At 37.3% G+C, this 26,525-nt stretch overlaps 1 protein-coding gene across 5 annotated transcripts; it reads right to left on the bottom strand.

Annotated features, from left to right (window-relative positions):
* Window positions 1–2,083: 2,083 nt before the first annotated feature.
* On the bottom strand, window positions 2,084–26,387 carry LOC125352951 (sodium-dependent phosphate transport protein 1-like). 5 transcript variants are annotated; one of them, XM_048348349.1, is made up of 13 exons: window positions 26,271–26,386; window positions 24,573–24,647; window positions 21,047–21,219; window positions 18,377–18,610; window positions 18,205–18,292; window positions 17,752–17,838; window positions 14,272–14,390; window positions 14,008–14,169; window positions 12,851–12,983; window positions 12,612–12,759; window positions 8,199–8,289; window positions 6,861–6,997; window positions 2,084–2,295 (listed from the first exon to the last, which is right to left on the bottom strand). In XM_048348349.1, exons 2-12 carry the CDS (start codon window positions 24,598–24,600, stop codon window positions 6,863–6,865), a joined length of 1,398 nt encoding a protein of 465 aa, XP_048204306.1. In that variant the 5' UTR covers window positions 24,601–24,647; window positions 26,271–26,386; the 3' UTR covers window positions 2,084–2,295; window positions 6,861–6,862. The 5 variants fall into 5 exon arrangements, with proteins under 5 accessions (XP_048204306.1, XP_048204308.1, XP_048204307.1 ...); XM_048348351.1 differs by having other exon boundaries at window positions 18,488–18,610; XM_048348350.1 differs by lacking the exon at window positions 6,861–6,997 and having other exon boundaries at window positions 26,271–26,387.
* Window positions 26,388–26,525: the final 138 nt, after the last annotated feature.

The following is a 26,525-nucleotide window of genomic DNA, read 5'->3' as shown; positions in this document are numbered from 1 at the left end:
GGAAGCTGGAAACACAAAAGTGAGGGCTGTAAGTTACAAGTGGAGTGGAGTGGTATCCTTTTCTAAACAACCCAAAAAATGAAGCCTGAGAGCTATTTAAATAAAAAAACAAACTAGCCATGGAAAAGCATGGAATCTATGTATGATGTCCCAGAGGCCAGCTGTGGAAAAGGAAAAGAAATGATGGATATACCACACAAGAAGAGTGAGTGATATCTGGACATCAATACTTCATTATTGTAATCCTAGCTACTTGAGTGTCTGAGATCTGGTGGCTTATAATTGAAGTCAACAAGAGATTCTGTCTACAACAATAATCATCATAAAGCAAGACTGAATGCATGGCTCAAGTATCAGAGCACCAGCTATGCAAGCAAGCTGCTTGAGCATGAGGCCTTGAGTTCAAACCCTGATACCACTAAAAGAAGAAGTGAATGATAAATGAATGACCACTAATTTGAATGTGAAGGGGAGTGCACTACAAAGTTTCAATTGAGCCAAGATCTGAAGGCACACAGCAAAGGCTTGGTGTCAAGAGACAGCAATTAATTTCCCCAGTGAACAGAAAGTAAGAAAACCACCAGTTGTGAATAGACTAAAACGATTGAGGTCAAGAACACATGGAACACTGGGGGCCTAATAATGATCTTTATCCTGAACCAGTAGTTTTTGGTGAGAAAGGATATAATCGAGGCTCTATTGTTTCAAAGGCTACTCTGCATGAGGGAATGTTGAATAGAGTCCCCAGTAGTCCAATGCTGGCTCCTAGCATGAGGAAATGGATCTAGTAAAAATAAATAAGTAAGTAAATAAATAAATGAAAGTCTATTTGCTTCAAGAGACAAGCCTCATAAGGCTTTGATACTATGTGAGTGAACAATGTCTAGAGAAATACCTAAATTTTGGTATACCACTAGACTGATGAGTATGCCATTCACAAAGATGGCAGTCGTACCCAGCAAAGTTCACAAGAAGGAAAATGGAGGGTTGGGACGGTGGCTTAGTGGTAGAGTGTTTGCCTAGCATGCATGAAGCCCTGGGTTCCATTCTTCAGTACTACATAAGCTGGAAAAGCCGGAAGTGGTGCTGTGGCTCAAGTGGTAGAGTGTTAGCCTTAAGCAAATGAAGCTTGGGGACAGTGCCTAGGTCTTGAGTTCAAGTCCCAGTACTGGCCAAAAAAAAGAAAGAAAGCAAGGAAGGAAGGAAGGAAGGAAGGAAGGAAGGAAGGAAGGAAGGAAGGAAGGAAGGAAGGAAGGAGAAAAGAAAAGAAGGAAAATGGACACAGGTCTGGATCTCACATGTGAGATTTAGGCTCCAGATAGCAGGAACTATGTTATACATTACTCAGTAACATCTGAAACAAAAGACACACAGAAAATGCTAATAAATGTTTGTTGAATCAGTATGAAAATCTATGCATGGAAAAGCTTTGGAGTGATAGGAGAAATAAGTTAGGGAAAAAAATGTATGGGAAGAAAAAGACCACAGTTTCACCTATATTTTCTTTCTTGATGCTGAAATTCTCTGTATGTACTTTGTTTTGAAGACAGAATCAACTAAAATGATGGATTAATTTGTTTACTTAAATTGATACTGTAGTACCAAGAAAAACTGTTCTGTTCCATTTTATTTCTCCTGCTTATAGAGACAAAGTCAGGATTTATCATTGACAAGGCATTGCTCTTTGGAGTGTAACATTTCTTGCTTCTTTTTGAGCTACTCAACTATGCATTTAATCATCAACTTTCCTTACTTTAACCTTTTAATTTTTTTCTAGTTGGTCATCTTTAGTTGCTTCTGGAAACAAACTGGTTTTTTCCTGCATACATCTGGTGTATGCAGGCTGGTTTTGTACCTTTTCCTCCAAAAATGAGTAACCTTGAAAGTACAGCAAATATCTGAGATTTTCTAGTTGGCTGATACTTTTACAATGGGGGTGAGGGGAGGAGTAACAACTGAAAATTGAGAACAAAGGTTTTTCACAACTTTTTTTTAAATATAAAATTTCATGTTTATTTATTGGGTCATTCAACCATCATTTAAAAGGCAACTAATACAGAGGAAAGAAAATAAATACATTTCAAAAAATTCAGACATGTAACTTGTTACAAACAACACATGTAAGGAAAGAGAAGTGCAAAGGGTGTGAAGGAGATGAGATTGGATCCTTTGGGCTCCTCAGGGGGCCTTCTTCCTGGAGCTGGTGGCGTTCCTGCAGCTCCATTCACCTAAGGGAGTCACTCTTTCAGTATATAAAAAGGTAGGTCCCAGGCTTATCATATCCTTAGCTTTACCCTATGTTTTTGGAGAGAAATATGAAAAAAAAACATACACCCAAATATCATTAGTGGCTTTTTGTACCTAGAAAATAAAAGAGAGCTTTTCAATATTTCAAACAAATGGTTTAAACAAACATATTTTTTCTTGATATCTTCCTTGTCTAATGATAGGTAATACTACAATTTTTACACTTCTACCTAACATAAATAGAAATTGACAAATTAGTCAATATCTTCTTTCTCTACTCTCAAAAGTCTATTCTTAAAAGGTGGTGGCAATTCCTACATGTTGCTAGGTCCTTGCACACATTATAAAACCACTTCTATCTACCCAGAACTTGTTTTTTGAGGTCTGAGATGGGGTCTCAAACTCTTTACCTGACACTTTTAGCTCATTGGGCAGTGCTATCAATGAAGCCAGGCCTCCAACCCTTTACCCAGCACCCTTGAAAAGAGAAAAGAAAAAACACTGTGAAGCCACTGGACCCTGGCAGCTCAGGTAGTTTGATACAGCTACTTTCCTACATGAAAGTGTGTTTTATCCATAGCAATAACAAGCACATGTTTGCATTCTTCCCATTCTTTGGAAATGAATTTGTTAATAGGAAAATGAAAACTGAAACCTGTTTGTGATCCTGTATGAACCACATACCTTGACCCTGCACAGAATCATCCTAAGAAAAATTACTATAAGCAGAGGTAACTGGGAAAAACAAAACTAAGTCGAGCTTTTACTTGGCATTCAGATTCACTCCTCTAATGTCATATTTCTTCTATAAATCTAGAAAAAGAAACATGGCCAACACACTGAAATGTCTACTCAGGGCCTATCTGGGTAACAATGAGAAAGATACACACTGCCTTTCTTTTGTATTTCAATTTTAAAATCATTTTTCATTTTAAGTTTTACATGTCAATGCAGACACACAATTCCTGCTAGCCAAGAGCTTCACAGCTTACAAAATTGTACTACTTAATTTAACTTCAACACTATAAAGTTGAGAGACAGGTATGTTTTGATGGCCATATTAATCTCCTCCCTGTTTTATTATAACAATAATTTTTCTTTGCTCAAAATGATGAGACAAAGAGTAAAAGGCGAACTAATGCAACAGCAATACTTATAAGACAATATGTTGTAAACTAATAGTACAACTTGGCGGGGGGATAATTGGGAAGGAAGGAAGATGGGAGAAAAATGAGGGAGGAGGTAACAACTTTGACAAGAAATGTACTCACTACCTTATGTATATAACTGTAACCCTTCTGTACATCACCCTTACAGTAAAATTTTTTAAAAGGGTTTAATGTCAGAAATGTAAGTTGACTTCCAACATTGAAAATATTATTGAATATATTAATGAATCATAGAGGAGAAAACTATACAATCTCACGGGAGGCCTCTACAGGGCTTAAAAATATACCACTCTAGCACCTAGGCTATTTAAGTCACTGCTGATTTTGGTACCTGGGTATTGCATATACATTTATTGGAACTAGGGAAGGGAAGGGAACATCAAAATGGAGAGACAAAGAGTAAAAAGCAAACCAATGCAACAGCAATACAGAAAACAATATGCTGTAATCCAACTCTACAACTCTATAACTTGGCAGGGTGGTAAGGAAATTGGGGAGGGGGGAAGGTGGGAGAAAAATGAGAGAGGAGGTAACAAGTTGGATAAGAAATGTACTCACATATGTGGGGCTGGGGATATGGCCTAGTGGCAAGAGTGCCTGCCTCGTATACATGAGGCCCTGGGTTCGATTCCCCAGCACCACATATACAGAAAACGGCCAGAAGTGGCGCTGTGGCTCAAGTGGCAGAGTGCTAGCCTTGAGCAAAAAGAAGCCAGGGACAGTGCTCAGGCCCTGAGTCCAAGGCCCAGGACTGGCCAAAAAAAAAAAAAAAAGAAATGTACTCACATATGAAACCTTACATATGAAACTGTAACCCCTCTGTTCATCACTTTAACAATACATAATTTTTTTAAAGCACTTGAAAAGTGACAGGAGCAAAAAGATCTCTCTGAGCTTTCTGTTTATTAAAGCAGAAGATGAAATTCAAATGAAATGAAACGCCAATCCTTTATCACCAAGGAAGAGAAAAGTAAGCCTAAAGGAATTCTGTTCAACCAAGCCTTGTTAAAAGAGTGCCTATCTTCCTAGCAACATCATCCTAGTTACCAAGCCCCTTTCCCTTGTTACATTTTCAGTTGATTATTCTCTTCATTCAGAATATAAGTGACCGACTCTAAATGCCTCCTTGGGGTATTCATTTACTTATAAGGGATCTCGTGCCACTGAAAATTGTATTACACTTCTTTTTCCTGTTAATCAACTGTAGGACCCTAATAAGATGAAGGCTGAGTTTCCCCTACAGGACTACCACAAATACTTTGACAAAACTCAACTATCATGCTCAGTTGTTTTTTGTTTTTTTTTTAACTTTTCAGGCTGGATAGAAACAGGAAACTCACTAACTTGATACCTATGATAAATTAGCAATTTACAAAGACTAAAATAGAAGACTATATAATTAAAGCTTTAAGGAGTAAGGTATCCAGGGGCTGGTGGCTCACATTGCTATCCTTAGCTATTCAGAAGGCTGAGCTCTGAGGACTACAGTTCCATGCAAGGATGGACAGAAAAGTCCAAGAGACTATTATCTCTAATTAACTAGTGAAAAGCTATAAGAACAGGAGTCGTTCAAGTAGCAGAGTGCCAGCCATGAGTGCAAAGCCCATGTGAGAGGGAAGCTCTGGGTTCAAACTCTCCTAACTGACAGGAAGATGAAAGTGAGAAAGGCAAGGGTAGAAGAGAAGGAAGGAGAGAAGGAGGGAAAGAGGAAGAGAAGGAAAAAGAAGAAAGGAGGGAATGAAGGGAGGGGGGACGAAGGGGGGAGGGAGGGAGGGAGAAAGGAAGCAAGGAAGGAAGGAAGGAAGGAAGGAAGGAAGGAAGGAAGGAAGGAAGGAAGGAAGGAAGGAAAGGAAGGAAGGAAAGGAAGGAAGGAAAGGAAAACATGTGCTTGGGCTGGGAATATGGCCTAGTGGCAAGAGTGAATGCCTTGTATACATGAAGCCCTGGGTTCGATTCCTCAGCACCATATATATAGAAAAGGCCAGAAGTGGCACTGTGGCTCAATGGTAGAATGCTAGCCTTGAGCAAAAAACAAGCCAGGGACAGTGCTCATGCCCTGAGTTCAAGCCCTGGGACTGGCAAAAAAAAAAAAAAAAAGAGAGAGAAAGAAAACATGTGCTTGTGCACATGCAACTTGAGGTGGAAATATCAATATAAGAAAGTGAAGTAAAAAATAAAAATTATAAAATGGAAAATGTCAATAAATTTACATCTTCAAAATAAGTTTGCAATTAAGATATACTTATCAAAATCTTTGTAAAATGATAACACTAGACTATAAAAAATAATTGCTTAGGTACACAAAAAGGAAGCAAATAGAAAATTATGAAAAAAATTAGCGTAACTTTCAGTATTTAGTAGGTCAAATTCTGTATATTAAAACACTAGCTGAGACCAGTTCTATATCTTCAGGGTTACAGATGTCTGGGTTGATAGATCCCTGCCTCCTGCCTGCTCCTGTTTTCACTCTCTTCCTACTGAATACACCAACTTCACAAGTTTGGTAAGCATCTATGAATTCATCATATTTTCAAATGCTGTTCTACGCCCATTCATCTAAGTAATTTTTGCAATAAAATATTCAGATAAGAGTGTACATTTGTAAACTACTGGTCATAGTTTCTTTGCTTTAAAAGCAGTCATTGTGACTAGAGGCTTGATCAGATTGTGCTTGATTTTCTTGGCAAGGCATTAATGATTTTGTGTTCGTTCATCAGAAATTACACCATGTTTTTGTGCCTCTGTTTTGTGACATTAGAAACAATTGTTCTCTGACACTTAGGTCCTTTAATTTGGTGGAGATTACAAAACAGGGCTAATTCACATCTATTCATTCTTATTTTTGCATTAGACAAATAAACAAAAATAAAATGCCAATATAAGCATAACCCTTATCATTTCTTACAACTGATAAAATTTAAATCATAATTAAGGGCTAGATTCTTGTTGAGCACACTTAAGCAGCCTCTTTATCTCCATTATTCATTTGCAATTTATTTTAGGGGCACTTGTGTAGTATCTCATGTCTTAAGCCATGCCAGGTCTTATATTGATTAACCTCTTGAGAGTACCTGGCATTGGTATTTACCCTTATCTTTTTACTTCTCCTCAAGGTGTCTTATTGACTAACCCTTATTCTACTTTATTTTTAAGGCCCTTCCAGTCTCCCTTGTAAACTTTTCTTTATTTATGTCTTACTGCTGGACAGATCTAGACTCCTAAATCTACACACCCCAACCCCAATGTCTCCCTAGAATTCCAGAGCAGTATATCCTCTAGAGGGTGCCATTTCGACAAAGATGCCTAGTAGTTTCAGATTTAACATAGTCTCCTCTTTTCAAAACCGCCATTCCTTCTTATGCCCATTTCAGGAACTCATTCTCAAATTCTGCCCCTCCTGCATTCCCAGTTTCAAAGACTGCCCTTAATCTCAGCCCTTCTCACCTTTAAAGTCTAGTATTTTGCCTTTCTGTGGCCCACTCTTGAATTTCTCCTTTAGCAAATATAAGGTAGAAAGTTATGCTTGTCACATTAATGCCTGCCATCAGGAAGAAGATTTTGTGCCAGGAAAATTCTGGATCCTAAGGGATTAAAAATCAAAAGTAATTATAAATTACAGATGTCATTTTTGTGTTTTATAACATTTAAAATACAGTATTAAATATAGACTAAAGTTTTCATTATAGAGGTTCTTCACATCTGTGGTTAATTCCTAGGTATTTTTTGAGGCTATTACAAAGGAGCTGCATTCCTGATTTCAGCCTTACTGTTCTTGCTGCTTGCATACAGAAAAGCTATTGATTTTTTTGTGGGTTAATCTTATAGCCTGCTAATTTGCCAGATTTTCGTTCAACCACTCTGGAAAGCAGTATGGAAGTTTCTCAAAAGGCTAATAGCTATAGAGCTTCCCTGTGACCCAGCACTCCCACTCTTGCGCATTTACCCAAATGACCATAAACAAGGCCACACTAAACATACCAGCACAATTATGCTCACTGCTTTATAATTTACGATAGACAAGGCATGGATACAAGAATGACACTGATGGCTTCTTTCATTTAAGTCTCTTGAGTAATTATTTCTCACTACACTATTATATCTTACTACAGTGTTATCTTGCCTATAACTATAAAACATTCTTGCATGTAGATAACGTCTGTTCTTAGTGGGTGGGTAAACTGAGCCACACCACTGTTTGTTAGAATCTGTAGGTGGACTCTGACAGTGTACTTAATTTTATTTTTTTAGTGTATAATTTGATGAGTGATGTAAAAGTGCTATAACATCTTCCTGTTGGTATAGGGTTATTTCTTTGGGGGAGGGGAACCAGCACACTTGAAGCACTTCAAATCAAGTTTTGGTGTTTTCTGTCTACCCAAATGACTCAAAGCAGATTATTTAGCTATTGGTTTATTTATGTATTTATGTTCACCTTCTTTGTTTAAGAAAAGAGAAATTTTGGGGCCAGTACTGGGGCTTGGACTAAGAGCCTCAAATTCTGGCTTAGATTTCTTGCCATACAGTTACTTCCATCCAATGACTAATGATTAAAGCATTATCAGCAATTGACATACAATGAGAAAAAATATTAAAAATACATTCAAAAATGCCTAGTTTAATCAAATTTGTTTTCAAAGGAGACAAACTCATAACTCACTTCCTGCTTGTATCTCCTTTGCAATTGTACACACACACACACACACACACACACACACACATTTAACTTCCTTTCTCTGTACAGTTAATATTGGAAAAATAACTGCATATGTGCATGCCCCTTACTTGGCTAAGGATCAATCCAGTCACAGTAGAACAACTTATGCCTCCTATCATTCCAATCACAGATGTAACTGCTTTAAGAAATCCATAATACCTGGACCAAAACAGAGAAAACATTAACATTATTTGTTATACTGTTTTTCTTCTACCTTATTTTTGCCATACTTAAAAAAAATTAAAACACCTTTTGAGTCTCTAAAATATTGAGGGTCCTAGGCATTGTATGTTCTGTGCAACGAATAGAAATATAGTTGTCCAGTTAGATCAGTCTTTCCAGAATCCTTTGTCACTAAATGTGGCTGCAGAACTTAATTTAGCATGTTATTGGATATGAGGAGAAATGATGTTTTTTGCTCCATCTCCTTCTTAAACTTATTAGAGGCTTTTTCCTCCCATTCTCCAAGGCCTAAGAAATGATACCAATTAAACCAGCCTCGAAGGCCACATGCTTAAAACAGCAAAACTTTGCCCACTCAGAGCCTTTGACCACTTATTTCTAGATTGTTTAATAGGGGAATATAAGCGATTTCATTTCAGAGTTTTAATTTAAAGTCACTTTGTTGAAGTTTTGTTCATGAACCAATACATTGTCAAATAGTTTAAGGAAAAACATAGAGATTTTAAAAATCCATTATTATTTAAGAAACATTGACAGTAAATGACCTGGCCCTCTAATTCTACAACTGATGTTTATATGGTCTTTTTGTAAAAGATAACTTACAATATTTATGAAAGAATTTACTGAAATTTTTTGGTTTTTGTAAATTCTTCATTGGGCTATCTATTTATTAGAAGAAGATCTTTTGTTTTTTTTCTTTGGTTGGTCATAGGGCTTGAACTCTTGGCCTGGGCACTGTCCCTGAGCTCTTCAGCTCAAGGTTAACACTCTACCACTTGTGCCACAGCACCACTTCCTCCTTCCATGATTTATATGCTGCTTTAAAAGTATCAATTGCGATCAGTGACTTTAAAATTTTTTTGGTATTTGTTTTGTATGTACCACCATGCCTTTCTTAAGGGAATATTTTCATAGATCATTGTCAATTTTAACCATATAATGTAATACAATATATATTTGACATAATTTAATATATATTCAAAAATTATATATATTTAATTTTATGTACATTTAGGTAACTGTTTAGAAATAGTGCATGGAGTGTGATTGTATACACCTGTGGGGCCACCACCTGGGAGGTTAAGGTAGGAGAACTGTAAGTTTAAGATCACTCTGGTCTGCATGGACTTTGTCTCCAAAGTAAAAAAAAAGAAATTAAAATGAGAAAAAAACTGAGGATGTTATCTGAATGATAGATTGCTTGTCTACCAACAATTCAACCCTGTGTTCAATCTCCAGTACCTCAAAAAATAAAAGAAAGAAATCATGGATTACCTCAAGTCACAGGAAAGGTTTATGCTTACATCATTTTCATACTTTTATTTTATAAACTATCCAACTGAAAATGATTTCTCTCTTTATGACATGTGATAGGAATCAGAATTCTTTTGTTTTTCCATTTTGGATAGCTTCCTGATTCTGTACCATGGATTCAAATGATCATCTTTTCATGAAGGTTCTTTAGGCTCTATCAAAATTATTAAACTTTTTTTTCTTCTAATAGTATCTATATCCATTGCTTTATTTATAAATGTTGAACAGTGTTTTTGCATTTTTATAATAAATGATACTGGTATGTCACATATAACTTTTTATATATTACCAGATTAAATTATTTTCAATATTTTCATTGGCACTTTAAAAATCAATTTATATGGATTAGCTTAGTTTTTATTTTTCTTTCTTGTAACATCATTGTAAAGTTGTGCTCTCAAGGGGCTAGCTGACTGTCATGAACTGGTGGTCCCTCTATCTGTAATTGGGGAAGATAGGCAAAGTACTTCCTCAGTAGCTAGGATTACTAGCATGAGCCACCAGTGCCCAGCAATACAGTAATAATATAGTTATCATTAAAGGCAAAAGATAAATAACCCCTATTGCTTTTCAACTAATACTTGATGCAAAGACAAAAGTCACAAATGAAATTCCAAGAACTGGAAAAAATAGCAGAAATGGTCAGTGCATTTCTCAGAGGTGTTGTCCTCTAGTGGCCTGGGTCTTAGTGACCTTGGCTACTTTCTGCTTTTTTATCTAGCTTTTCCAGCTGAAATCAGCCACAAAGTTCTCCATCCCATTTGAATTTCAATTTACTTTACAGGTGTTAAGACACTGTTAAATTCATAATTTGGAATATGATCTAGTAGATTTTTTTTTTTTTTACTTCTGCCTTAAGAATTTCCATGTGGTAGTTCTTTGTTTGGAGGTGAAATCTCTTAGTGTGACTTTAAATTGTCTTATTTTATCTCACTTCTTCAAGGGAATTTTTTGTTGGATTTAGACTTGGACCTAATTGTGATTTTTCTTTTGCTTTAGAAATACCAGTTGAATGGTTTCTAGCTTTCATTGTTCTGTTGTGATGGCAGCTGTCATTCTTATCATTTTCCCTTTGGAAGTAGCGTATGTTTTCTATGTCCATATGTTTTTTAGGTCTTTATTCTCTCCATAATACTGGTCTCTAGTAATTTTATTCTGATGAATTAAGATATTATTTTCTTTGCATTTCTTTTATTCTTGAATTTTATGTATGGCATTTTAATGGGTGTGCTTTTTTCACAGATACAGAGACATTTAGAATGCTACCACTCTGGGGACAGAGATTTTACTGCTTTTTACATGAATAGTATTTTCATTCTATGGCCAAAGATAAGCAATGATTAGTGTCAAGAATTCTGTATGGGGGCTGGGAATATGGCCTAGTGGCAAGAGTGCTTGCCTCCTAGACATTAAGCCCTAGGTTCAATTCCTCAGCACCACATATATAGAAAATGGCCAGAAGTGGCGCTGTGGCTCAAGTGGCAGAGTGCTAGCCTTGAGTAAAAAGAAGCCAGGGACAGTGCTCAGGCCCTGAATCCAAGCCCCTGGACTGGCCAAAAAAAAGAAAAAAAAAAGAATTCTGTATGCTATAATTCTTCTGAAAATCATTATACATACACAAGATAGAGCATTTGCTCGGTTCTTAGAGTAAAAATTGAGAGCTTTATAAGCCCTATTCCTTACACCTTTCAAGTACCTAATAAATGGCTATTAGATATAGGGAAAATGCAAAACAGTTTTCTGGATAACACTTTTATTCTTTAGCTGCAGTGATTCATGATAAAAAAGAAAGCATTTTGTAAGCATGGAGATCCACTGCAGTAGTGTTACAATTTTATTGATTTCTATACTTAGGTATGGAATGATTGAATAAAATATGAACAAAATTAAATATCTTAACTATTGTCTGTCTAATATTGAAGGGAAGGGGGAATTCAAAGATGTCCAAACCATTGACCAGTCAAAACTAACTAAAATTAATTAAAATATTTGTAGCAGCCTCCTTTTGACAAGAATATGACAGAGACTTTTTGATCCATCATATAGCATCTTAAGAATCCATTGTTTATGAGGGAGGAGGTAACAAACAGTACAAGAAATGTATCCAATGCCTAATGTATGAAACTGTAACCTCTCTGTACATCACTTTGACAATAAATAAGAAAAAAAAGAATCCATTGTTTAATTCCACTATTGATACTATTCAGAGATGGCAAAAATTACAAATAGAACCATCATATGATCAAATACTCTCACTATTAGATGCACAGTCTAAGGAAATGAAATCAGTATGGCAAAGAGATATCTTCACTCACATGTTCATTGCTGCATGATTCATACTGGACTAGATAGAAAACATTTCAAATATCATTAATAAATGGATAAAGTAAATGTGGTGCATATACAAAATGATATAGCATTCAGCCTTTAAAAAATCCTGTCATTTGAAGCAGGATATTATTGCAAATGAGATAATCTGGGCATAGAAAAACAAATGCCACATAAACTCACGTACATATGCAGTGTAAAACAGTTGAACACAGGGAGTCGAATGCTGGTTACTAGTCAAGGCATAGATGAGAGGTGTTGTTTAGGGAGATGCTCATTAACTGACACAAAATTTAGGATAGATAGAAGGAGTAAGTTCAAGAGATCTATTGTGAGGCTGGGAATGTGTCTTAGTGGTAGAGTGCTTGCCTAGCATGCATGAGGCCCTGGGTTCGATTCCTCAGTACCACATAAACAAAAACAATAAGAGATCTATTGTACAACACTGGTTAATAGCAAGGTATAGTATTCTTTAAAACTGTCAAGATACTAGATCTTGCATGCTCTCATAAAAAATGATATATGCAGGAAGGAGTATGTTAATTAGTTCCATTTAATCATTCTACAATGCATCTATATTTCAGAACTTTTATACTATACATAATAAATGCACATAATTAACTTGTTAATGAAAAATAAACTTCAGGGAAACCTACCTTGGTGCAATATCCAAAGCATTTATAAGTCCTCCACCTAAGCAAAAACTGGTTGTGGCATTAGCCAGTGTCAGGAAAATGACAGTGCTATAAAAGTTGAAACTCAGGTAAAGGAGGCACATACTGAAGATCACAGGAGAAATAAGTCCTGGGAAGTGAGTTAGACAATACAATTAGGCTCATCCTAAATATGGAGACAAGTATCCTCTAAGTGTTTGAATATCCTAGCTGTTTCTTACCTAGTGTAGTGAAGAGTTTCCGGATGGTAAGTATGTTGAAAATATTCCTGGACAGAAAGTAGTCTGACATCTGACCTGCTAGGAGACCACAGATGCAGGCAAACAAATAGGGGAGGCCAGACAGCAGCCCATTCTAAGGAGGAAATGTTATTCTGAGAATGTGGATGATGGGTAAAGCAGTACCATACACAATAATCTTTCCACCAAGTTCAGTATCTAAAATGTGTACTTTCTAAAATTATCTTCATACAACATCAGATGTCCTGCTATGACCTGATATAAAAAGGAAAAATAGTTTTGTGGTCAGTAATATTTGTTACAATCTATCTAATATTTTACTTTTACATTCATAGGACCTGAAAACATTGGGGAATCAGGAAAAGTACATTAAGAACAAGGATTGATAGCCCTAGGGAAAATTGCAGGGATAATAATGGTGACAGTTGCTTACTCTAAATCAGCCATTGTAAATCCTTGTAACAAGTACATAGCCTCACAGAATATAAAATGGAATCAGTGAAAATTTAGAGGATCTCTGTGCTATACTGGCCACTAGCGTGCTATGTTAGTCACTAGCCTGTGGTTACAGAGAACTTCAAAGTGGCAAGCCCAGATTCCATTTCTGAGGAAATCTTTCCCTGGTTATTTTAGTATCAAACAACAGGAAGTTTAAAGGATCAGTGACTTTCCATGTCATAGAAGCAATCAGAGTACCAGTCCTTTCAGAGTGAGAATAAAGCCAGGGATTTATAGCCCACAATTCACTGTAGTACCCAAGAACAGAGCATTGGGAAGAGCTGAGCATGGTGGCAGGGCCTAGCCAAGTGACTTTCCTAGAAGGACTCCAGTGCCTGAAGGGAGTGTTGGTGTTGAGCCTCAAGTAACACATAAGGGCAGGCATGCACTGAAAGGAGGTGGGGGACACATGAGAACAAGCATGCATGTGTATTATTGGTGGAGTGCCAGACATTGTTTTTATAACAACATCCTCTGTTGTAGACACTGTTTATGTAAAAACTCAAAATCATGAGTCGCTAGGGAGAGAGCATTTGGCAAACAATGAAGGGAGCAGGCAAGAGCTCAGACTTTGGTCATTAGAGACAGAAAGAAGTACAGTTCTCCACAAAGTTGGAAATAAGGATAAATGATATGCTTACCTGTTTTATATCAACATGAAGCTTGGTGTTGATAAATGTTGGAGTGTATGTAACCAAGAGGGTATTTGTCCATAAGAAAGCAAATCCATTCAAGGATATGGCCCAGAGTGGAAGAGACTTAAGCATAGCCTTGATTGGCAGAGATTGTCTACTTGAGCTGGCCTGGAAAAGAAATAATTGATTGTGGTCAAAAGAAAATAAGAGAGGACTTGCTTTATTTGGAGTGGGATCTAGGAGATGTCAAAACAGAGCATTGTGTTCTACCTGCTGGGCGAGGGAAGATATGATGTATTCTTTTTCATTTACACTTATACATGGGTGATCCTTGGGGTCATCATAAACCAGAACGAACCAGATAAGACAGAGAACACAGCCATAAGCACCTATCAAAGAAGTACAAGTTAGGATTGAAAGTTTATCTCTAAAACATCATACAGGATCTCTTTCTCAAAAGGGCATTTTTATGTGCCTCTTTCTGAGAATATAGATGTTCTTTTCTCATTTAAGCACTACAAATAAGGCTCAACTTTTTCATTACCTTTGCAGAACTAATTTTATAGAAATGGTGGTCAACCCTCTCGCCTCTACTGACTGCTAGCTTGTACATCTCTCCACTCACCATGACCTCCTTTGGGCCCTTAACTGTTCAGATACTGCATGTGTTCCACCATAAGAAAATGGCACACATTGGCCAGCTTAGGGCTTGATAATCATTCAAATGTGAGAGCTCAGCCTTATCAAGATATAACCCATGCTTCAGGGTTTATTCAAATCCTATAAATGTGTGCCAAATTATTTGTTATTTTTGAACTTTTTACACTAACAATCTAACAGTAGATAATATTCTCTTAGAATAGTTTGTAGTATTTATACTCAGTCTTGGAGAAATAATTTATTTTAAAAATATTGATTAAATATTTATTATGTCTATAGATATACTATTCTAGGTCCTGAACAAACAACAGTAAATAAATTGACCCCATACTCCTGGTTTTGTGGAAATGACCTTTTTGAGATGATGAGAAAGAGATGATTTTATTCAGCCCCCAAATTTCATATGATATTATCATTATTTCTTGTTCAGAATGAGACAGAAAGATCAGGTTACCTACTTGAGGACACATTAATAAGTGGTAATTGAGCCATGAGCATATCTAAGGACCTAAGGACGGAATATAATTTAGGGGAGGAGGCTGGGGTTGAGCTGTAAAGTGAATCAATACTTAAAATGGAAAGGAAAAAATGGTTAGCTTATTAAATGAAACAGAAAGAATGGTTACAATGACTAAGTTCAATGAATGTAGGGCAATGTCCAATAAGACTTATGACCAAGCCTGGAAACAAGAGTCAGAAGAAAGTGCTAAACATAAATACATGGTACTACTTTGTATTATAAGTTTTAAAATGCCCTTCGGGGGTTGAGGATATGGCCTAGTGGCAAGAGTGCTTGCCTCGTATACATGAGGCCCTGGCTTCAATTCCCCAGCACCACATATACAGAAAATGGCCAGAAGTGTCGCTGTGGCTCAAGTGGCAGAGTGCTAGCCTTGAGCAAAAAGAAGCCAGGGACAGTGCTCAGGCCCTGAGTCTAAGCCCCAGGACTGGCCAAAAAGAAAAAGGAAAAAAAATAAATAAAATGCCCTTGGTAGGCTGATCAATGGACTGAACATGACCAGCAAAGGATCAGTGAGCTTGAAAAAGTGCTAATACAAATTTCTAAAACTCAATTGCCAAGAATCTGACAAAAAAAAAAAGGACTATTAAAAAAAAAACATTCAAGAATGGTGGAGCAATTAAAAAAGCATAACATACATGTAATGAAAATACCAAAAGTAAAAGAGAAAATAGAACAACGTAAATATTTGAAGCAGTAACTACTGAGAATTTCTTTTAAAAAATGATAAACAGGGGCTGGGGATATAGCCTAGTGGCAAGAGTGCCTGCCTCGGATACACGAGGCCCTAGGTTCGATTCCCCAGCACCACATATACAGAAAACGGCCAGAAGCGGCGCTGTGGCTCAAGAGGCAGAGTGCTAGCCTTGAGCGGGAAGAAGCCAGGGACAGTGCTCAGGCCCTGAGTCCAAGGCCCAGGACTGGCCAAAAAAAAAAAAAAAAAAAAAAAGATAAACACCAAACTGCATATCATGGAATCTTAGAGAACACCAAGAAGAATAAATGCCCAAAACTTTGTACCAAGATGTATCTTATTCAACTCCAGCAATTATCAGTTCCTTAAAGAAAGGCATTATCTTCAGATTTAAAACAGTATTCCACTTAGATTTATATAACGTTATTGGCAAGAACAAACAATTTTACAAAACTATATTAGATTTAGTTTTGCCTACTCCAAAATGACAGGCAGGTAATTTAACATCATCTGCTCCAGGAAAAGCATATAGAGAAGATACGTAAGCCATTGCCACCTAAGCCCTTTTCTCTCTTCTCAGAAATAACAAAAAATTATATGAGGAGCTGCACTATAAAGCTATTATCATAGTATAACACATATTGCCTTCCTCTGAGTTTCTCCGACCCGTCTGTGGTAACTGCAATTAACTTCCTGCTACACACGATTGGAGTGGCAATACACCATGAATACCAAAGGTCATCCAGCATTTGGTCAGCACCTTTGGGGAGGTATTAGAATTTTTTTTTTTCACATGAGCTGAAGCTTTATGTTCCTGTAATTTCTGCACATTTGACTTAATTTTTAATATTTTTAGCAGCACTACATTTTGAATCTAGGTCCTTGTGCTTGCTAAGCAGGCATTCTACCACTTGAATCATGCTGAAGTCCACTTTTTGAGATAAGACTTTACTTGATAATCGGCCTAGACCAGAACTCTCTGATTTGGGCTTCCTTGTGTACCTAAAAAGACAGTCTCATACCACTGTGCCCTGCCATTGTGCTTTCCCTGTAGCTAGGATGGCAGGTACGTATCACTATACTCAGCCATTGGTTAACATGGAGTCTCACAAACTTTTTCCCCTGAGATTGATCTCAAACAACAATCTCCTAATATCTACCTCTCAACTAGTTAGGATTACAGGCTTGAGTTACTGGGTTTGGCTTCTATTCAGTTTTAAACTGCAGAGTAGGCTGGAAATTCTCTGATAAGACTTCTTTTCTCCAGGCCACACAGTCCCAGCTCTTCAACCAATTTCATGATAGAGTGTTTGTGTCCCATTACTACACTGGCTACTCTTTGATACTGATAACCAATATGGATATTAAGAGTAATGGTATTTTGAAGGAGGAAAATGTGTTTTCACATGGTGGTTCTGTCTTTTGCTCACTGTGTGAACTGGAAGCTTTTTGTGTATTCCACTCATCTACTCACCTTCTCCCTTCACAAATCTGAGAATAAGATTAGAAATATAAAGTAATTTTATAATTCACTTTGGAATCATCAATTCTTAACATTTTTGTTGTATTCCAATTTATATAGTCAATTTTTACTGAAGAAATTAATGTGTTTGGTTATACAATAAGGACTGCATATAATTCTCAGGTATTAAGTATAAATAGTACATAACCTTTCAGAAATCTAAGAAGTTAATTATGCCTTGCTTGTAATAAAGTTGCTTGAATGTTGATGCCATGTCCGAATGATTTTACTCTTTGCCATTGTGACACTTGCAACTTTTAATATTGACTTCATATAAATTGTTTTATATATACATAAACTTTTGTTTTATCTTTTCTTCATAAATTCTGACAGATTTTAAGGAAAGAGACTCACCAAAAATGTAGAATACCATGGGCCAGCCCAGAAGATCACAGATGAATCCAGACACAAGCAAAACAATGAAGGGTGCCAACATGAACCCTAATCAAAAGGCACACACACACAAAAATAGAAAAACCATTAAATTTATATAGGCACTTGAAGGTAGGAGGAATGTATCATCACTGTAGTAAGGAACAAGTTCCTGTGAAATAAATTTGTGTTAGCTTAACACTTATAAAAAGGAAATAATAAAATATTTACTTTTCTCTCTTCTTCTATAATGTTTGATGTAAGGATTCATCTTTCCATTCCAAATCATTTCCCTATTTTTAAAGGACAAATACTCGCACAGATGGTTCCAAAGTCTTTTATAGTTCAAAACATACATTTCTCATGGCATGTGGAAAGAACATGGCACCATGATATGAAATGGAACTTCAACCGTTCTAGACCCTAACCCCTTACCTGATAAACAAATAGAGGTAAGTCGGCCTCGTTCCAAGGGAGGAGCCCACTTAATCCACATTTCATGCTGGGCTGTTGATACTGTCCCCTGTAAGGGGAAAGATGAGGACATTTTACTTCTGATGGTTACTGTGAATCTATACCTTATTCAGTTTTCACTTTATCTTAATACCTGGGCCATCCCCTGGGCTACTCGACACACAATAATCAAAGTCTTGCCAACTTGAGCTGCTCGTGGAATGAACAGGGAGAGCACAGAGCTGAGGAACAATGCAGAGCCAACCATTTTCTTTATAGAGTATATTCCAGACAAGTATCCAACAGGAATTTGGATAGCGAGTATACCATAGAAGATGGAACTGAAGATGATGCCCTGGATGTCAGGACTCCAGTTATATACAGGATTCTGAAAGAAAATGAGAGACATATCTAACCATGCTGTTATATTGAAGTGATATTATTTGATATTTAGGGATTCAAGTAGTGTGGTCTTCCTGATCAGCCTATGTAAAGTTGCTACTCTCTCCCTACTAATTTTTTTTGTCACAAGACCACTTTTATTCTCTTATAATATATGTAGATGATTGATATAGAGCTAGAGATATATGTATATATTTACATATGTGCATATATTTATATATATACACATTCTAAGAGAATAAAGCTATATATACATGTATATATACATATATACACATAGAGATATACACACACACATTATAAGCATTACATAGTACTATGCATTCTGCAATCACTTCCTCTTGCCTTTTAGCTTCCCCTAACTTTCTCCATTAACTTGAGCTCATTTACAAAATAATTTTCTCCCAAATATGCATGGCTCCCAGGGAGGGAAAATGGTAGAGATATCAAACCATGAAGAGGTTTCAGTCTGAGCTGTGGATGAAACAGCACACACACACACAAAAAGACCACATCTTTTTCTATGTATGCCTGACTCTCATGTACTTTATTTTTCCCAGAAGTGGATTCACTTGTCAATTCCTAGTTTAGGAGGCCTCTATAGTTTCATTACATGATTCTTCCTTTCTCAAGTCCTTGTCATTTTATAGCTGTTTTCTGTTGAAGGCGATGTCACTGGTGGATGGAGAAGGACTTTCATGGAGAGATTTGGTAGGAGAGCCAGTAGGGGGACAGTGAATGATAATGGTTAAGGTGCATCCATACAGTAACCAGGGGATCAAGGAGGCTCCATGTATTTTTTTAATTGTGGAGGAGAGGATACCCAGAGCATGAAGCAGAATGTCCTGCCATGCTTAATCACTGGAGCCACTAGGGGAATAATTATACTACAAGTGTGCCAGAAGACATTTACCCAACTTCCCAGGGGCATATAAACAGATCACTCAAAGCCTCTGTTTTTCTTGTGGAATATTATTTTTCTTGTGGAGTACCATCACTTCCACAGCATGGATAAAGAGTCCATCTAGTTGAATTGAAAACCATGGAGCTCAGACTGAAAACTACTCGTATCAAAAGGATAAACTTCAGTGTGTATTTCTCTATCAAATGCATCATTAGCTATCATTGAACACAACACACTACATAAATATAAAAATTACCCTATAGAAACCTTAGGGATAAACATATCTATATTTGTATGGGAGTGTATGTTAATAGGAAATATACAGTTATCTCAATAGGTAAGATAGATTTAGGGTATCAATAGATTAGTCACAAAAGATAAAATTGAAATAACCAATTCCAGTGACACAGAAATGAAGGAATGTCTATTTTAAAGAATTTATGTCAGATTGGTAAACTTAAATAGGATGATGATATACACATTTGCTTTAATGGCAGAGTGCAGCCTGATTAATGAATATACCTCCTACACTTTTTTCTCACCTTTGGTTTTTTCCCCCTCTATTTTCAGTGTGTCTGGTGGGAAGATGTCTTTGTGCAATCTATTCTCTTTTCTTTTGCCAGTCAAAAAAGATAGATTTTGTGTTCCATTATTTTTGCCTTTCCACATGGGAAATCTCTATTGACTTATCTTAATGGTCACTGATTCTTTCCTTTGCTGTGCTAGTTTATTAATAACATCATCAAGGTCATTTTTTTCTGTGATAGTCTGCTTGATTTCTCGCTTTTCCCCCCACTTTTTTCATTCTGTCTCATTTCTCTACTTACCTTACCTTTCTCACTTCTCAAGTTACCAACTTTTTCCCACTGGGGTCCTTGATTATTATCTATAGTTATTTTAAATTCCTTGTGTAGAAATTCCTACAAAGATATCATTTCTGAGCCTGATTCAAATATTTCTATTTAAACATTACATACAGAGAGTTATCACTAATATAAAAGAAGATAAAAATAAAATGTTTATATTTGCTTCTTCAGTCATCAAGGAACATAGAGAGGGTGTGGTGAAAATATTCTTCCCATTCACATTCCTTCTTTCCTACATGCACATCTCTGGCACATGACAAGTCATTATCTTTAAGAAATGGAAGAAAATGAAATCTTTAAATACGGTGTTAAAAATTAAATAAAAAGGAATATGTGTCATTACCCTCCATTTCTAGATTAAAATTCCTTTTCTTTTTTTCTCTCTGTCTTTCTCTAAAAAAGAAGCCCCTAATTCCTGGGCTTTATTATTCCTCACATAGAAGAAAGTCCAATGGCAGGCCCTTCGGAAACATCAGGGAATTATTTTAAGTATGGCACATGTTTATTTATGCCATTACTGGCAAGAAAGACTCAGATTTGAGTTTCTTTTTTCTAGTAACCAGTCCCCTATCAATAATATTTAATCTCTACACAAACTAGATAAGCAGACAAGATTTTAAACTTAAGACTTCAGGCTGTATCTTTGATATACCTTTACATAATCCATCTCTGTTTTTGCAGATGTGTTTGTCAAATCCTGAGGATCTGTCCTATTCACCATGGCTACCATCGTAAGGTTCAGACATACGCGCTGGGCCGCTATTACAACGTTGCAGAAGTGCAGAAGGACAGCCAGGCCATAGCGAAAGGAACAAAACCCTCGAACTGGAGACAGAAATAGAGAGCTTCAGTTATTAAGAGAGTTGAGGTGAAAATGCTGTTTGATTTTAGGAAAGATCACCCAAAAAATTAGAACCCTTAATATTGAATTAAAATTGCATTAGACTAATGGTCTTTGAGAAATTACCATATAATTGGAAGGTGTGTAAAAACCCCACATCCCACAAAATTAGAAGTTCAATCAGAATGTCTCAGAAAATTAGCTTCATATTTATTTTTAAAAGACTCAAGCTGGGCACCAGTGGCTCAAGCCTGTAAGAGGCTGAGATCTGAAAATCATAGGTTGAAGTCAGCTTGGGCAGGAAAGCCTGTGAAATTCTTCTGTCAAATAAACCACAAAAAGGTAGAAGTGGAGCTGTGGCTCAAGAGGTAGAGCTCTAGCCTCTAGCACAGAAGCTCAGAGACAGAACCCAGACCTGCTGTGTAAGCCTCAGGACTGGCGTGTGCACATGCATGCACATGTGCACACACACACACACACACACACACACACACACACACACACACCCCTCTTAACAAAAACCTAGGTTTTTCTCTTCTTCCCTTTAACAACAAACATGTCTTTTCTTTTTTTTTTTTTTTTTTTTTTGGCCAGTCCTGGGCCTTGGTCTCAGGGCCTGAGTGAGCACCATCCCTGGCTTCTTCCCGCTCAAAGCTGGCACTCTGCCACCTGAGCCACAGCGCCCCTTCTGGCCATTTTCCATATATGTGGTGCTGGGGAATCGAACCCAGAGCCTCATGTAGTAGGAGGCAAGCACTCTTGCCACTAGGTCACACTCCCAGCCCATGTCTTTTCTTAAAATAAAAATTAAAAAAAAATCCCTGTTCTGTTCTCCAAATTTATAAGGCTACTCTAGTTGAGAAACTCATATTTTCTCAATAGAAAGAAAAGTTCATTTAGGAAAATATAATTCTTTCCTGAGATATTAAGCTAGAGTAATGAATAGTGTTAGTTGTAAAGCCAGGCTAATACACCAGTGAAAGAAAGTAGCGAGTCAGAGTTATTCACTTAGGGTTAAATGTTTTAGACTAAATATACAAATATAATTCAGTGACGGAAAGTAAAATCTGTTTCAATGAACTACTTTCTCAAGAAAAATAGGAATTGTATGCTTACAAAAAGACTTGCATGTAAAGTTTTCAGCTGCTTTATTCAGAACTGCTTAATGTTTGGAAAGGATGAACATATGGTGTGCCACAAGGCATATTTATCAGAATTAAAATGGAAGAAACCACTGATACACTCAACAGTCTGGATGAGTCTCAACAAAAACATTCTCAGCTGAAGATGCTAGACTCCAGAGATTGCCTATGGTAAACATCTATTTTTATGAACTTCAGAAACAGAGAAAAGGAGTCTACCTGGCCTACCAAAGCCAGCAGTGGGAATCTCCCCGATGTTCCATTCCTGTCACACATTGAATCCCTCTAACTGCTCCCTCTCTGACCTCTAGACCCAGACTTAAAAGAATCGTGATTCAATTAGTTCCACCTTTTTCCGTATTTGATCAGCTGAGGCTGGTTGTAGTGACTCCTGCCTGTAATCCTTAGACACACAGGAGGCAGAGGTCTCGAGAGTCATAGTTTGTGCTTAGCTTAGCTAGAAAGTGAGATTCCCATCTCAACTCTAAGAAGCTAGATATTTGTCATTACACCTATTTGGAGTGTATAAATAGGAAGATTAAGGTGCCACTGGGTATAAATATTAGACCTTCTCTCAAATAAAAGTATGGTGCATGTGGTAGAGTGGCTGCCTAGCAATCAGGAGGCCATGAGTTCAAACACCAGAACCACCATAAAGAAGAAGAAAAAAAAAGACCACAGTGGCCTGACCTTTATCTCCTTATGGTGACCTTGTGTGGAGAGTGTAGCTCTCTTCTGGTTGTTCATAAACTAGTGTGGCTATTGCAATCCAATAAGCATATTAGATAAAATAACATTAAGACAAATCATTTAAATCATGAGTTCATTCATTTAAAGTATCAGTAATATGTCAGGAAAGATAAACAGAATAAACCCTTAGTGACCACAAGATTCTTAAAACACAAGGTGACTACTGAAGACAGATTTTGCTATGAGGATATTTGATCTGAAGGTTTGAGCCTCACATGGGAAGGAGAAAATAGGAGTCAAACACTATAACCCTAAAAATGGTAAAGTACAATATGAAGACCTTTTCCAGAATGACTCCATGCCAAAGAATTCCTGGATCAATGATAACCACTCTGAGCAGGGAGCTGCAAAAAAAGATTTGCGCTGGAGCTGAGAAGAGCGAAAATGCCCCGGAGAAATTTAATCATCAGCTAGCTATTTCTTTAATGTTGAGCCTAAATTCAGCCTTTAGGACATCTGAAGAAAAAAACAACCCTCAAACTATAGATAAGTATGTGCACATATTACTAAAAACAAACAACACTTAGTAAACATTCAACCAATTTTTATCCAAAGAAGCAGTGACTCAAGAGCATTTATGCTGCCTCTCTTCCTTCCACAGATGTGGGTCATTGTCGGAGATGGAGCTTGATATTCTCCACCACGTGGTTAACTGAGACATGTACAATGGAAATAGGAACTCACAATGTTAATAGCCAGGGTATATGAAATCTTTTTAGTTAGAGATTTTCTGATTTTTGTTGTTGTTGTTTTATCTCCTTTCAGGGTAGGAATGTGGCCTAGTGGTAGAGTGCTCGCCTAGCATGCATGAAGCTCTGGGTTCAATTCTCAGCACGACATATACAGAAAAAGCTGGAAGTGGTGCTGTGGCTCAAGTGGTAGAATGCTAGCCCTGAGCAAAAAGAAGCCAGAGACAGTGCCCAGGCCCTGAGTTCAAACCCAAGGATTGGCCAAAAAAAAACAAACACAAAAAACCTCCTTTCTTGGGCATTTCTAAGAAACTTTATTATTTTTTTCACAGAAAAATTCTCTCACGTGGTATATGTAAGCTATACAATGTAATTATATATGTATTATGTTAGGTCCTCTCCCTGAGGGCTACATGCAGATGCCCCCACCTCATTAAGTCTCCACCCAGTTACCTGGGTAACCTGCAGACCTGGAGGCAGTTACCTCCCCTTTCCCTGAGGTCACCTCCTAATCCACCTGGCCACACCCCTTGCCCCTGCCCTAAATAAAGCAGGGCTGGGTGGGGGTCTCTCTCTCTCTCTCTCCCTTCTCTCCGGCCATGGGTCATCTTGGCCACAGGCCAGCAGTTGGGTAATAAACGTTCTCTCCCGCCTGAATACCGCGTGGTGTTCTCCTTTACCGGCTACCTACTTTAAAAAACCTAACATATTATATTCAAGGAGAACTTTACACTGGGACTAAGAGGAGAGAACTACCTTTCTTGGGATGGAGCTGGTTATCCATTTGCTGATGTGGTTTCTCTTGTTGATGATGAGTTCCGTGCCCATGCACTGTGGATACAAATACACTCATATCAGCACAATGGAGGGTAACAATCCCACCCAGTACTTCTCTGATGTAAAAGGGCCATTTGCTCTATTATACCAATGCCTTTTGACTCCACTATGTGCTGCCTCTGACATTTCAGTTTTATGATGCTTTTGGTTGAGGCAAAATATACAGAAAGCCTAGCTGGGTGCTAGGGGTTCTTGCCTGTAATCCTAGCTACTCAGGAGGATGAGATCTGATTATCATGGTTTGAAGCCGGCTCAAAGACACTTTTATCTCCTATTTATCAGCAGTAAGCTGGAAGTGGAGGTCTGGCTCAAATGGTAGAATGTCAGTCTTGAAAGGAAAAAGTTCAAGGACAGTGCCCAGAGCCTGAGTTCAAGCCCCAGTACCAGCAAAAGAAAAAAAGTACATAGAAAACCTAAAAACCATATAAAAGAAGCAAATCTGTTAGCCCAAATTATTATAAATGTGAAAATATGGCTCAAAAGGGGAGGAAAAGATAAAGACTTTATTAAACAAAAATTGTGGGACTTTATTACCAAGTAGACTTTTCCAATAAGAAATGCTAAAGAAGGCCTTCAAGCAGGAAGAGACTGCCACTGGTTGGAAACTTAGATGTAGCAACCTCAAGAGTAGATCAACAAAGAACAAATAAATGTAAAATAAGACTTCCATATATTAATACAATTATCTACCTTTTCATATCACTCTCTTCAAAGCAGCAGATTATTCTCCACATCCTATGTGGCCCCATGAATAGCCTCATCTTCTTTGGATAAAGAAATTTCTACAGCTCAGTCTGTGTCTGCTGGTGGGAAGCTCAGTGATGAGGCTGAATTAGAAGGAAGCAGCCTTATATCAGGCAATCCCTTATCATTAGAATCCAATGCCAACATGGATTGGTCAACCTAGACTTTGAGATTTGATAGTATTCGGGGTTTTGTGTGTGTGTGTGACACCAGATCCTAAGAGTTGGATTGCAAATTATTTTTGAATGAGCAACTTGTCAAACACCATTGTTCCGTTGGAACCTCTTTGGGCTTGTTGTTTATTCCAACACCCATCCCAACACACACACCAATGTACCTTGCTCAGACTTTCCACAGATTCATATAAACCATATATACATACACACCTCCCACTTACATACATAGAGCTTACACAAACAGTCTAGGTACCCCTCTTGTTTGGCACATATCCACTTAACTAACACACACATGCACACCAAACATGCAAATGCAATAAAACATAAATATTATATATGTGTGTACAAAGTATATACTACAGACAAGACACACAACCCTCTCACATCACATGTACACAGCTCACCACATACATCAAAGACACTACCCACATTTGACCATGAACACACCACACTACTTACACATAATACAAGCACCACACAATGCATTTTTCTTGTGTCCTTGGTACTCCTAAAAAATACATTGTTTTTCTTATCCTACATAAAGCCTCAGAAAAGAGATATCTTTCCCCCCCAAAAAAACTATTAATATATTATTAGATATCTTCAGTAAGATCTATCAGGAAAAGACTACCTCCCCCAACATGTCCTCAGATTTCATTGTTAATTTCACTCAGCATTTCCCAAGAGTACCACCAACCTGATTCAGAATGAAACAGCAATTCCCCCTTCTCCTGGGAAGACTTTTCACTCAGCTTTACATAAAACAGGATTTCTGAATTTACTGGCTTTACCCTGTAAATCCTGCACCAAGTCCTTTGACCTCCTCATGCCAAATCTAATAGTTTAATTTTTAACTTTACCTTCACCCTTGCCTTGAGTCTTTTGAGAAGACATATGAGTCTTAAAATAATCCATGGAACTAGAAACCTTTTGGGATTCTACTAGTAATTTT

Source organism: Perognathus longimembris, chromosome 6 (assembly GCF_023159225.1).
Source record: "Perognathus longimembris pacificus isolate PPM17 chromosome 6, ASM2315922v1, whole genome shotgun sequence".
Taxonomy (NCBI): domain Eukaryota; kingdom Metazoa; phylum Chordata; class Mammalia; order Rodentia; family Heteromyidae; genus Perognathus; species Perognathus longimembris.
Note: the sequence above shows the minus strand (reverse complement) of the source record. Positions and strands in the feature narration are given on the sequence as shown.

Bases quoted from the DNA above. Each gene is read 5' to 3' on its own strand.
- LOC125352951 (XM_048348349.1), bottom strand. From the start codon at position 24,600: ATGGATAACCAGCTCCATCCCAAGAAAG. The intron at 14,391-17,751 runs GTGAGTCTCTTT...CTTCTTTGATAG, and splicing joins CATGGTATTCTACATTTTTG to GTGCTTATGGCTGTGTTCTC. The intron at 6,998-8,198 runs GTAAGGGGCATG...TTAATCCCTTAG, and splicing joins CTGGATTGATCCTTAGCCAA to GATCCAGAATTTTCCTGGCA.